At 37.7% G+C, this 14757-nt stretch overlaps 1 protein-coding gene across 1 annotated transcript in view; it reads left to right on the top strand.

Moving 5' to 3' along the window:
- The first annotated feature begins 2788 nt into the window (after positions 1-2788).
- The window catches only part of ell2 (elongation factor for RNA polymerase II 2), a 30255-nt gene continuing 18286 nt past the window's right edge, over positions 2789-14757 (top strand). The window contains exons 1-4 of the mRNA XM_088337999.1: positions 2789-3024; positions 7813-7860; positions 11137-11261; positions 11349-11512. Of these exons, the coding sequence (XP_088194125.1) occupies positions 2893-3024; positions 7813-7860; positions 11137-11261; positions 11349-11512 (469 nt within the window). The 5' untranslated portion in view covers positions 2789-2892. The remainder of the gene's footprint in view (positions 3025-7812; positions 7861-11136; positions 11262-11348; positions 11513-14757) is intronic.

Below are 14757 nucleotides of genomic sequence, written 5' to 3'. Positions count from 1 at the left end.
ATATCAAACAGTACGAGACAGACGGGATTGATACCAAACCCTTGGGACTGAAGACAGATATCAAACAGGTCAAGATAGACAGGATCGATACTGGACAGGATACACAAGCAGGATACCGGACAGAGTCAAAACACACGTCTTGTGGGTGCAGAGGTTCGTTGGCGGACTGACAAGGAGTGAGTGAGAGCACTGAGCTTAAATAGGAGGGAAGCCAACCAGGCAACGAGCCGCAGCTGGCGCCAAACGGGCGGGGCCAAGTGAGGGCAATGGGCAACCGTGACAAATATAGTACTTAGGGAATTGCGAGAGTAAGAAAATGACAACAAAAGTCAAATTGGTTAATTTAAATTCGGTCTTGATTGATATTAAGGAAAACATGAATACATTATAATCCTGTTAATGGTTCGGCGCATCACTAAGCAGAAATAATATCATTTTGTGCTTCGTGAAGTTATCGATACAACACGATATTCTTGTACTCTGTTTATTCGCTAAGGGTCCCTAAAGCTTACAGTGATGCTAAAGGAAGAAGCAAAAACACAATTACCCTGGTAACAAATCTCGCAATTATATAAAAAAAAAGTATGAAGAAGGCACACGTATACTCTTGCTAAGGAATAATCTACGTTTATGACAATTATTTGGAAAAAGGCCATGATTAAAGCAACAAAGTCTACTAAGAGTATGACAAGTCCAACTTTTTTGTGCAATAGAAAGCATGTTCCTCTGTGTTTTGGGCACGGTTCCAAAAGGTTCAGAGCGTTTTGTTGACATGAATGGAAATACAGGATGGTAGTCTTCCTGCTGGGAATTTCTGCCTGACGCGCCTCCTCCGGCGCCTTTGGAACACTCGTGTGCCCTGAACACTCGGGCCTGACTGGGTCATCAGCTGGGGACCGCTGTTGACACGAAGGCTTATAGAGAAACCTGAAATTGTAAAAGATTTGCGTGTCCGTAATTTATGTTCATCAAGCTGCTTTACATATGTATACAGCTTAGGCCGCAACTTAATTGACGCACAGGCAGACACAGGCAGAAAAGAGGCCGGGCGAGTGTTGAGCCAATCAGAATGCAGAACAGAATGCACGATGAAGAAGCTAAACATAGAAAAGTACAGACCTCCCCTATTTACGAACATTGGACTCACGAAAAACAGTAGATACGGAAAAAATGTTGGGATGTCAAAAAATATCCGGACATTACTGTAAGTTAGAATTTGTAGAGTGTGCACCTTTCCCTAAGTACAGGACATTACTGTAGTGCTTCTTTCCGCCGCTACCGGCGTGCGGTGGCGCTGTGAGACGTCAGCATCCATCCCGAAGAAGAAATCCGCTTCCTCTTCCTAGTTTGTGTGTAAGCATTGCATACTGTATCTCCAGCGCGCTAAGAACTTTGACTTTTTCCCTTTTTATTTTTAATATCTTGTGCATCCATTCAATATGGTTGGTGTAAAGTACATATCTGTCAACCTCCAGGGCTCCATGCCCTTACAAACTGTCATATTTTCCCTTACAAAATACAAAATAATCTTCCACCATATTTCTTTTTCAAACGTGTTTATTTATGTAGTTTAACATGTTATATTGTACATGTGTTTCGTTATATCATATACATTTTTAATTGACATTTTGTTGTGAGATCTTGAGTTGCTCGACATGAATGAGGTTTATTATAAAAAGTTCAAAAATTAAGTAGCTTGGACGTTCACTGTAGAAGGAAAAAATACATGCAAATATAATTAAGTATAATAATACATTTTCTTATTCAAATTATTAATTCATTTTCTGCATTAAATTATTGTTGGTAATATACTGATTAAAGGGATAACCACAAACCTGTCTTTGTTCATTTTCTCATTTTATACTTCTTTATACAACATGATAATTTGTAATATTATGCATAAAGCAAGTGAGCCGTTTGAGAGCAGGCTCTCTTTAATGAGTTGAGCCGAAAAAGCCGGTTCTCTAAAAAGAGACGGACTTCCTTTCACTACATCAAACCGCTCGCTTCGTTTGCAACAAAAAAAATGATACCGAGATAGAGGATACCGTGGCGAACTCGTTTGACTTGATTGTTTTTCCATTTCGTGATAGTCGGTGTATACCGGATGGTACCCATAATTGACCAATTTGCGTTTTTACGTACAGATTTTCTCGTACGTCGTACACGTCTTAAAATGCATATAAAAGTACTTTGTACGGCAAAAACCTACAGGTTGACAGGTATGAAAGTGTTAAGAAGAGGCGTGCCGTTTGATTAAAAATTTAAGTGGAATATGGACGCTTGATACTGTTGAGAAAATGGTTGGACAGCTTTTTTTCGGCCACTTTTAACCACGGAGGAGGAAATGGCCTAACTGTTGAAGCTCATCTTCCAAAAGTAAGATCAACTTAAGTCTATCTTTATAGAGTATATTATTTTATGAAATATTTATTTTTGAGTACAAAACAATACAGGTTACTTATACCAGCCTTGAACGAACTTATATAAATCTTAAACATACAAAATATAGCACTAAAGCAACTTGCGAACAAATTCAATTTACGAACGATCGTTGTAAGTAGGGCAGCATCTGTAAACAGCAAATCCGCGATACAGCGAGGTATTAATGTATATTTTATGGGATTTTTTTTTTAAATGGCAATTAATTTAGTAATCAATGAACTGCTATCATTATTAACATTTATGGTGCTGCATAGAAAAGTTAAAGCAACACTACCGTGGCAGGATAAAAAAAAGTAGTATCAACCAATCAGAGGAGGCAATAAGCGAGAGGAGCCTTAGTCCCTCCCCGGGCCGCTCGGGTCTGAGAGGGGAGCTGGTGCTGCTTAATGCCCCCGGCTGCCTCAGGAGCTCAGTGGGGGACACGACGATGCTGGAGGCTCGCTGAACATGGCGGCGCTCTCCGAGGACGGGAGCTACGGATTAAATTGTAGCCAAAGCGCCGCCGATAGAGTCAGCGTCCTCCACGTCAAATTAACTGAGACGGCCCTCAAGGCCATCGAGAGCTACCGAAATTGCACGGTGAGTGAAAACGAAAGGGAAAAAAAGGACGCTCGCTCGGAAAGTCGTCACTGCCACGCACCGCTCATGCTATCCGCTAGCTCGCTTTGCGTTACCCGGAATAAACGACCGAAATTCGATATTTTGACGCCCGGGTGGGGAATTTAACCGACGGCGAAGGACTAATATGGTTTGGGGGGTTTGTGCTGAGGGACTTTGACGAACTGACAAACGATTTTTAGTCGGGAATATCGCTTGTAAACTTTGACACTTTTCCTTAGCTATCTGTTACAGACAAGCTAGTGGTTTTTCTACTTCGAAAAAATTTAGATTTACTCACTTATTTTTTTAATCAATTAAAAACAAAATACATTCTTAACCTGGTGTAATTAAATAATGCACCGATGAAAAGTGTGGTTGAACATAAAACCCAATGGAAAGATGTCGAAAAAAGGCCATGGTTCCATCAAAGTCGAAAAAAATGTCAAAATCGACCAAAAACTTTTGACAAAGTGTCAATTCGTGTTAATTTCATATACCTAATTACAATCAAACGGTTAATTGTGCTAAATGTGTTTAAAAAGTCATCAAATGAACTCATACAACAAAGTCTGAAGTTAGTTTAAACCCCCTCCCACAATAGTAATATAATTTCAAATTTTAAGAAAACCAAACTGCATTTATCAAACGAAATAAAAAATATTAATCCGTCTTAATCAATTACTAAAAAGAGGTGCGATATGCTGACTGTGTTAAAGTCATCAATAAAACTAATTCAACTATACCGAGCAATTCAGAAATTAATTCAAGCCCCACCAAAACGGTAAATCTATTTTTTTACCAATTCTTAGTAGCAAACCTACAAATAGTGGTTGAAAAACCATCAAATATGTCCAAAATGCCAAGGTTTCATCCCAAAGACATCTTTGTTGTAAGTCTAACTCAAAAAAAACAATCAAAATCGATTGAAATCTCAGAAGAGAAACTGTTCATCCGTGTTAATCCAAATTACTTAAGTACAATTAAGAGACTAATAATGATAATTATGTTTTTAAAAAGTCATCAATTGAACTCATTCAAGACAGTCGAGCACTACCTGCTAAAAGGTAACATTTTTAAAAAGCAAACTTAAGCATCTAAAAAGTGTTGAAAAACAAAAAAAAAGAGATTTTAGAACAAAAAGTACAAGGTTCCATCCAAAAGACGTTATAATTTAGAAAGTGAAGGTCGGAAAAAAGATTTGTTTTTAGAATCTTTTCTTTTTTTTTTCTTTAAGCTCTCGAAATGCTTATTTTTTTTTTTGTTCATTTTTGGGGAGCAAACATAGCCAGCACCAAGCGGTTGGTACTAAAGCGTCAAAAAGATGTCTAAAAAAGTTCATAGATCCAACCTAAATGGTCTTTATTTGGAGAGTATAAAAAAAAAGTACATTTGGTTAGCTCTCTGTTGGTGACAAGCTAGAGACCTCTTCTACAATAAAACCCAATAACTTCAACATTTTTTTAAGGTTGTTAACCTGAGGGCATCACCATCAAAACAAATTGTTATCTTGTGGTCATTGAATAACGCACCCAGGCCAAAAGTGGTAGATAAAACGTTCAATAGAAGTCGAAAAAAGGCTATGTTCATATTAATTGAACACCTTCAACAACGTCACGCCAGTCTAAAACTAGTTTTAGCCCCCCTCCCATAGGTAGCAAACCATAACCTCAAAATAATGTGGAAATAAAGGCCACAATTCCATCCAAAAGATTTAAATTATTACATCTCTTACAAGATAATTATTTGCTCAATTTTAGCTAACGAACCGGTATATAATTGTATCTGCTGTGGAAAGCTCTTCCCCCTGAGATCCGATCTGCAACCTCAGTGGAAATGTTTAAATCTAAGCTTAAAACACACTTCTACTCTATAGCATATGAATAACATATACTTTTCTTGGACAATATCACTGTATTATTCGTGATTGCAACATCCTTTGCTGTCTGGTAATCCTGAAAGGGGGGTGCCACATGTGCGGTCCCTTCTCAAGGTTTCTTCGTTTTCCTCATGTTGAGGTTTTTGAGTTTTTCCTTGCCCTCGTGTTGGTTCCAGATCAGGGGATGGTGTAATAATAGTCTGAAAAAATAGTCTGTGTAATAACCTGTGAAGCCCTGTGAAGACGTCTGTATTTGAAAAGGGAACGTCAAAAATACATTTGTTTCATGGTGACATTTTTGGGGGGGACTGAATTCGGACCACATTGAACTAATGAAACACAACTATTTATGCGATTATAGATGTCCTTTTCAATGTGCTAAGCGACAATGTATTTTTCGACTGTCATGTCTTAAATGGACCTCATCCAATTTTTCCCAAAAGAAGTCTGTTGTTGTATGTGAAATTGAAGATGGTAAACCAGGTTGCTCATTGATTGACATACTGCCACTTAAGAAGCAAATAGATCAACCTATATTATAAATCAGCATGAGCAAGTGTTTGTGTGGGCTTCATTTTCTGTTTATGCTGAATCGCTAAAGTTATTTTGCACATCTGGAAAAGAAAACTCTGTTGTCCTTGTATCCACATTTTATTTCTGCTAGCTTAGGTCCCATTAAAAATCTCACTTTTGGATTATTACAGTATAGGCCCCTGGGATAATGAAGTTGAGTTTGATCTAAAATGTATGAAGTGTTCTGAACACTTTTAGTTTTAAATAAATCTTGCATGGAAATCATTGTTCAATCAACGGAACAATTTTTCCAAAAAGGTCCAGCCACAGATTCCCGATAATATGCTTATATGTGATGCAAACTAATAAAATCCACATGAAAGTATTGATGCTTTGATCGCAGGATAAAACAATATAGCAGGGATCAAAAACATGTGGCTAGCGAGCCATATATGGCTCTTTCCACGAGTACATATGGCTCAGAGAGGAAATGGAACACGCACAATTATTTAATGGATTGTTACGTGCTAAACCGATCATAGCAAATGTGAAGCTGACACAATATTGACTGCTTTAAGGGTTCGGTCCAGTATAATGTATGACACAATTTTACCTGCAGATAATAATTTGAAGTGGGGATTTTAAAAGTGAAATTTCTGTAGAACAGGGGATTGGATACAGTTAATTACCTGATGCACTAAGTTTAAACCTTAGACTTGAAGACTGTCATGCTTCTTTACTTAAATCACTTAAATTTTTGATGATTGCAAGCTTCTTTATCGTGGTTTTGCCATCCCTCTAGTATTACATCTTGGGACACAAAGCAAATAAATACAAAAGACACAATATTGTATCCCAGACTCACTAAGTCTTTACGAAGCACACAAGATTCTGTAGAAAGCGAAGGGCATTGTGGGAGGTAATTTGGCCAATGAAATGTCAGTAATTTATTTTTGCCCTGACTCAAACCAAGAGCAGACCAGTTTTATATAGGGTGTTATAGGGTGTCGAACAATAGCAGACGGGCATCTTGGATGTGGAACTAGGTAACACAATCACTGAAAAGTTTGGATTTAAAAAGATGTTGCGGATGCAAAAAAAAAGTTATAGTTATCATGTAGAGAATACTGTAAGAGGGTCCAAAACAACAATTTATTCCACACCGTAAAGTGAAAACATCATGAGGGAAGGTTGCTTTATCCCGTGGGTCTTCTGTATTTCTTAAACTACTTAAATCTTTCAAGTCATTGTGCTTTTCGGGTTAAACTTAGGACACTACATAACGGTAGGTATATTTAACTTGCTAATCTTGACCCACGCGCACACAGGTGATCTGAAATAGTCAGTTGTAGATGCTTTGAGTGTACCTGAACGCCACTCTGGCAATAATAATACAGTTACATAACACTGACTGTGCCTCGGGCCATGGACTCTGTGCAATGTTCAGAGAGTTCTGAAAATGATCTTTATGGTGCTAATGTATGTCCCACATATGAGATGCAACTGGATTTTGCCCCCAAGGTAAAGATCTGTGGAGGATTTAAAATCCTTAAATTGTGACAAAACGGGTTTAAGCAAGGTTAAAGGAATTTCTCTGTGAGCAGTGGGAGGTTGTGGCTGTTTATCGCTGACCTAGCAGCAAAACCTGCCTCTTTTTTTTTTTTTTTTTTGTGTGTGTGTGTGTGTGTGGTTTTTTTTTTGCCCTCTGGGCAAAGAGTGTTGCATCTGAACCAGTGCTTCACAGGCCAGCTATCTTTGCTTTTTCGTGGCGATCTGAAATGTGATCAGAACTGGTTGGTGCGTGCAAATGTGGGGGTGGGGATTTAGTCAGTGGCCTGGGGAGTAGAAGTTGAACAACCGTGACAGGGATTGCGCCGTCCTGTTAAGCAAGTACATTCATCTTTGCTTATCTCCACATAGGAGATGGGAACTCATTTAATATATCTTGTTGTATAATGAAATGCAGATTATTCAGAAAATATTTGCTGTGACTGTTCTTTGAAAAATGTCTTTGCTGCGGCCTCTCTGTCTTTACTCTGTAATGCTACCGTGAAATCTCTGCATATTTGTGGCAGAGGACAGCAGTACAATTGCAAACAAAAACCCCCCCGTGATAAAAATACTTTCATGTACATTTAGTCGTTTTGCTAAAACGCAGAGCTTGGATTCATTGCTGTCAGGTCGAGTGCGTGGTCTTCTTGGTGCGACAGGCCCCTAAGGCTCCGCGCCTGCATCAAAATGTTTCAAGTTCCTCCGTGTCAGTCAAATATATTGACTAATTTTAGATTTATGTGATACTAGTTCTTGACCAACCAGACTGGAAAAGCCACGTTAACTTATTTACATGTGTGACGTGAACTTTTGGGGTTCTTTTTCAGAATGTATCCTCTTTGCGGCCATCAATACAATTCAAGGGACTCCAAGGGGTAAGAATCTTTCTGTGTTGTCAATAAAGAATAGACTAGCCTTTATTGTCATTGATTTTTGTTATTTTTCTTGATTTAGAGTTTTGAGTTTTTAACAGCTCTCCATACAAAAATAAAATACAATTCCTCCACAATACAAAGCCAAAACTCAGGAAGAAAAGCAGTTTAACATCACATGTACAAAAGGAAAAGGCAGTATACTTAACTCATTCAGTGCCAGACATAGCCCTCAAATGGTAAGTGCCAATGCCAGACATTTTTTGCCATTTTGACTCATTTTTTGAGGCCCACATAAAATTGAGCTCTGTTGCCATGTAGGCATAGGGCAAATCAAAGGAAAGCTTGAACCCTCATGCTTACAGCTTTTACCATTGTGTAGTAAACAACAGTTGAACATGTTTCTTGAAAATACTAGTTTCTAGGTTCCTAAGTTATGAGCAAAACGGGTTTTTATGAAGGGTAGCATTTTAAGGAGAACTTTCACTTTTGTGTTTTTTTTTTTTTTAAATTTGTGATACCACCAATATCTAAACAATACTTTCAATTAACACAAGGCTACTTTACTTGCAAAATAAAATTTTAATGCAAGAACACTGAACTTTGGCATGAACTTTGCAAGAACTTTTCTGGTTATTCGATCGATGCTTCGGGTCGTCACGGCGATTGCAGACGTGCACGAAACGTCTTACCCCTCTGCCCCATCGATGACAAAGGGTCTTTGTCATCTTTTTTTAGAAAGAATAAAGCTTTGCATCTCTAAACTGTCAGTACTTAGATCTTGGCTTTTCTCATCACACTGCCCGTACACAGATTATGGGGTGCTGACACACTCCTTCTGGTGTAATTTGGTGGACACAGGAAACAAAACGAGTGTTTTGACAAAGATCTGATCAAAGCTTCTCCTGCTTTCCTAGTGGTGATTTATCATACTGAAATCATTCCCAGGGGCTTGATACTCACCAGAAGGCTGCACCAAAGCCTTTAGAATAGTTTAATACAAATAAACTCATTTTTATGTTTTGGCACTCAGGTACAACAAATTTTGACATGATGCCACTGAATGAGTTAAATACGAGTCTGGTGCAATGCACTACAAATATGGAGGCCTTACAGATTGTGGTTGGAAAGAAATGACCAAAGTCATCCCAACACCCATTAGTTTTATCTCCTGAGCATTTTTTCACAACCTAGAACACCCATCGTCAGTGTTCTCCAAACATGTATTGCTGGGCTACCCGGAAGCTTCCCGTGTCTCAAATTGTTCATTGTACACATTCTTTACAAGATTAGACATGGGACTCCATGATAGATAAGTTAAAAAAAAGGGGGGGGTTAAAGGGGCAGTGTTTATTATTTATTGCCTCCTAGTGGTTAAAAAGCTACACGAATTAAAAATAACGATTTGACTAATGAACAGAAATACATGAAGCATCATGTATATGTGCTATTTTCAAAATAGAAATAGGTAGAGAAATTTGCATTTATTTTATATAACATGAGCCTCACCTGGAGGTGGCGGACATCTTGCTGCTACGGGTAGCCAAAAAACAAACGCTTGCAAAAGGCTCGGCAAAACAATAAGAAGTAAAATAGTGTAGTTTTGTCACTTGGAGTCTCCATAGTTTGGATTCCTTCTTGTTCTTTTTAGCAATAATTTTTGGTTGCACTACAGGGTACAGTGACATCTATTGATCAAATGATTCTCTCTCTTTAAAGCAAAAAGAATGTTGACATAGATGGGAAATATTTACATGGTAGTGCTTGTAGACTGACTTAAGTCATAATCTCATCAGAAAATTGTGCAATTAAACATAGTGCGATGACATTGGCAGTAACTTTGTGCAAAAATAAGAATACATAAAATATGAATACAAGAGTTTATATATTTACCATCTAAAATAGCCTACAGAGCCAGCCTGAGAACATTTGCATTCATTTTCTCGTTTGATTAAGGTAATCAGCTACTTAACTGTATCTGTTTTAGCACTAATCTATTCTATTAGTAGGCTGTAACTAAAGATGGTCGTGTTTATTTACGGAGTATTTATGCAACAACTTATGTGGGACAAATACCAAAAAAATGCAGACTGCCTCTATTAAATAGCTTCTAATGTTACTGTAATGATAAATTTGTTCTGACCAACCAGTTCAGACTTTTTATGAACCTATTTTAAGATATTGTGTTATATCCATTTTTTTTTAATTCAAATCAGATGCTTGCAAAAATTCTTCAGTATTTGTCTTTTATTTGCAAGTGTACTGAGCGACTGCTTATTCACATGCTCCTCTACTCATTACTTCTACTTTTTTGGTTACGAATATGTATAAAATTCCTAAGTCAAAATAAAATTTGAACCATAAAATAAACCTTTCCATGAATGTTTTCATGACTTAAACTATGTAATTAAAGCTGCAATGGTACATTTTGCTGGAACTGGAATTAAGTTTGTGTTTCTGCACATGTAGGCAAAGGTGACTTGTTATCTAATCCTGCGCATAGTTATTAATAACTTACTGTTTACCTCAAAAGATCCGGTAAAGTAAGTTGTATGACAAAGTGTTAACAATCGTAAATCATTTTTAGGCACGCATGATTGCAAACTGCCCTCAGTCTTTTAGCATGATTCAGAATTATTGGCAATGTGTCAAAGCAAGTTCATTTTTATTTCGTGAAAATAAATACACTTACCATATTTTCCACACTAAGGCGCACCCCCAAAAATGATTCTTTTGTGATATTTTTTTTAATATAAGGCACGCTGGACTATGAGGCGCATGGAATTTTAGCTACAGTAAAAGATACCGTATTCATTTGTGTATAGCGTTGCATATTTTATACACTTAAAGTTTGTTAGTGGAGAAACTTTGGACACCAAAATCGTAAAACATTGTTTGCAACAGGAATCAAACCGGGCCTCGACAGAAAGAGCACCCAAATTTTATCACCAGACCACAAGTGATACAGATAACAAACAAAAAGTCATAAGATGTCATGATCACACTACTTTTACTCACAGTGCCAGAAACGAATGTTACAGAATGGAGAAAACAAAGTCGTCCTGAAAGACCTGAATGAATGCAAAAAAGCACAACAAGGGAAAACCCAGCTTTGGTGCATCTGATAACGAATTGGACATTGAGTTTTCATCTGTTCGGACCACTTTGTTTTCTTAATTTTGTAGCATTCGTTTATGGCACTGAGAGCAAAACGGTGTAATAATCATATAAACTTCTACCTTTAATTTGTACATTTTTGCTCCCTCTTGATTTTTCCAGCGCATTAAAATCCCCCGGACAGATTCTTCCGCTGATGCTTCCCACAATTTTGATTTCTACCTGTCAAATGTTGGCAAAGACAACCCTCAGGGAAGTTTTGATTGCATCCATCAGTATGTTTCAAGGTAAAAACCCGATTCTTCTCGTCCCTGTCCTGTGACGCTATGCCAGCGGTTCGTTCACCTTTTGCACACACTTCATATTGTCTGCAGCTCAGGGGCCTCTCACCTGGCAATGCTGGCGACCATTCAGAACAAGGTCACAATATGCGCTACCAACGATTCCTACCAGGTGACCCGGGAACGTATGACCCAAGCCGTGGAGGACACGCGTGAACGTGGGACCAAAGTCATCAAACCTGGAGGCCAGTACAGAGGCAAGGCTCTTTAACGCGTCACACCCCTCTTAAATAAAACATCTCTTGTCTGTTGCTTCCCCTGCTAGATATCAGGTTGACTCTGCAGTATGGTTGCAACTACAGACTATTTTATAGTCTACTAGTCACGGACTATTGAAACGATGAGTTGATTAATTGGATAATTGTTAATTTTTTCTTAAATTTAGCCTGTCGTAGATTTAATAATGTGGCGAATAATAATAAACTCCAAAAAATGCGCACATTAAAAAATATCTTCTGTTGAACATACTCTATTCATACAAAAAATTAATACAAATGCACTTAAACCAAATAGGCACTGTGATCGCTCAGACATTTTAAGGAAAAGATAAATTAATTATAACTCAAAATCAAGCAAACATTTCTCATCCCCATAAAACAAGAGGACCATTAGCAGCACTAGAAGGAAATTAAACAAATATGTGCATTTTGTAAAGCACATTCATTAGTCAACCGTAGTTTTTAACAAAAGTACTTGAATATTTTCGGGTGTGCTTTTTAAATATCACCATGAGACACAAGATCTGCTTTTGCAAACTTTGCAATTTGTCTTTTATTGGTCGTATCCAAATGCTCCCAAACTTTAGAATATTTGGTACGTGTACTTAATGCCTCTGTTGGAAGAAATATGTCTGGCGACAATAGTCTACAATGAAATTCATTGTCGGCTATTCTATCGTCAATTTTTGACGACAAAGTCAAGTAATCGTTGCTGCCAATCATTTGCTGTCCCCTCTATGAAACCCCGCCTCCTTTTAGGCAGTGAATAGGTTAAAGCTGACCCGCCTGACTCCATTCAAAAGCCTAACGGCTACTGACTAAGCCGTATTTGCCATTTCGGTCTTTTCTAGATTAACTGTTGGACTGATGGGGGCCAAAGGTAGATGGAATCCATTTGTGTTTCACTGAGACTAAATTCAGCATATTTTTAAGCTTGTGTATCTTACAAGAATACAAGTTTGCTCTTAAACCAATGTAGAAGAGAAGTTTTAATTTGATGGTTCTCAACTGGTCTGACTTCAAGTCATAGTATTAATTTTAAAAGGAAATGGTGTATTATTTAGCCTTTCTTTGTAATAAAAATAATTTAATTATTTAAAAAAATAATGAGCAATAATACATGTAATGGATAAAAACATGCATTTTAAAGTACAGACGCTGCCCTATTTACGATCGTTCCTAAGTTGAATTTGTTCATAAGTTACTTCAGTGCTATATCTTGTATGTTTAAGGTTTGTATGAGTACCGTATTTTCTGCACTATAATGCGCACTTTCAATGAATGATATATTTCAAAACATTTTCCATACATAAGGCGAACCGCATTATAAGGCGCTACAGTAGAGGGTGTAGTTACGTTATGCAACCATTAGATGGTGCCGCGCTAAAGGGAATGTCAACAAAACAGTCGGATAGGTCAGTCAAACTTTATTAATAGATAACAAACAAGCTTTCCACAACTCCATTCACTCCCAAAATGAATAAACAGCTGTTTTATTATTTTCTCTGAGGTAAAGCATTTTCGTGACACATCTTTAACATCTTTGAACAACAGCAAGGCATAACATTTGACTTTTCCTCCATTTAGTCAACACCCAAAAAACCGTCTGATACTGTTATGGTTAAATTAAACGTTAGTGCAATCGCAATATAGTGACACTCGTAATGTGCAAAAACAATAAGTGCAAAACAATAACAATAAAGCAATAACAAAATAACTGTAAAATGTAAAACGTAAACACACAAAAGAAAAACATCAGCTCCCCATCTACAAATCCCTCGAATTCTTCTTCTGCAGTGTTCGAATTGACCATCTCCGTAAATGGGCCATCCAACACGTCCGGCTCAGTCTCATCAAGGTCGTCATTAATCGAGTCAGTGTCGCTGTTTTTTTCTGGCAGTTCGGGGACAATTCAACAACCCACTGTTCAAGTGTGTCCTCTAACTGTGGCCATCTCGCTTTATTGCCACGGAAACTTTGTTTAGACTTCTTTACTTGGCGCAGCTCATCCTCATGCTTCTTCCACTTCCGCACCATCGATTCATTGATGTTAAACTCTCTTGCTGCTGCTTTATTTCCGTGTTCTACTGCGTGACTGATCGCCTTGAGTTAAAACTCTGCGTTGTTAGCATGTCTCTTAATAGGAGCCATTTCAGGGTCTTTATACAAACACACAAATAAAAGAGAATCGTTGTTTAATATTTCCCAGTATGCACAGCGCACTTTTACGCGAAAAATGGAGTCGGTGGCTGCTTACCGTAAGTTGCGAGACCTGTCGCGGCTCAATATTGATCCATATATAAGGCGCACCGGATTATAAGGCGCATAGTCAGCTTTTTAAAAAAGAACAGATTTTAGGTGCGCCTTATAGTGCGGAAAATACTGTATTTTTAGGGCTTGTATAAGTAACCTGTTTTGTACTAAAAAATAAACGTTTCATAAAATGATATGCTTTATAAAGATAAATAGTAAAGTTTAACGTACTTGTGGAAGATGGGCTTCAAGAGTTAGGCGACTTTCTCCTCCGTGGTAGAAAGTGGACAGGAAAAAAAGCGATCCAACCATTTTCTCAACCGCATCAATCTTTCTTATTCCACTTTCATTTCAAAATAAACTGTTTGACTCTTTACACTTTACACCAGGGGTCGGGAACCTTTTTGACTCAAAGAGCCATAAAAGCAAAATATATTAATTTTATTTTGGGAAAGAGCCATATATTATGAGACAAATTTACTATAATGCTAAACACGCGCCCCAGACAAAAACTTAGTCTTCAGCACATTTATTTTTGATGATTTGATAAAAATTATGAAAAGAGAATAATGCCAGAGCCCGTGTCCCAAAATCAACAAACATACCAATTTAAACTTGTGTCTTTCTTGCAATTACTCAAGATCGGTTAAACTCACTTTGACCCTTTTTTTTCATACATATTGGTTTCAAAACCAGATGTACGCAGTTATTTTGTAAAAACGTCACAACATTCTGCAAAAAGGGAGCCTGATGTGCTTATCTATGGTGCAGACGGCGTAGGGCGAGAGATGGGAGGGAGTGCTTGCACTTTTTGCATAGCTCCACCCATCCCTCCCACTCACCCAATCAAAAAACTTTAAATTATCTTCCGGTGTTTTGGCGTATTTACAGTGTGTTCTGTGGATTCATCATAAGGTATCTGAACACTGAAGACAGATAATATAGTGAGGTTTAATATAACGGATTCATTA

This window comes from Urocampus carinirostris, chromosome 6 (genome assembly GCF_059441175.1).
Source record: "Urocampus carinirostris isolate Australia breed hairy pipefish chromosome 6, RoL_Ucar_1.0, whole genome shotgun sequence".
NCBI classification, from domain to species: domain Eukaryota; kingdom Metazoa; phylum Chordata; class Actinopteri; order Syngnathiformes; family Syngnathidae; genus Urocampus; species Urocampus carinirostris.
Note: the sequence above shows the minus strand (reverse complement) of the source record. Positions and strands in the feature narration are given on the sequence as shown.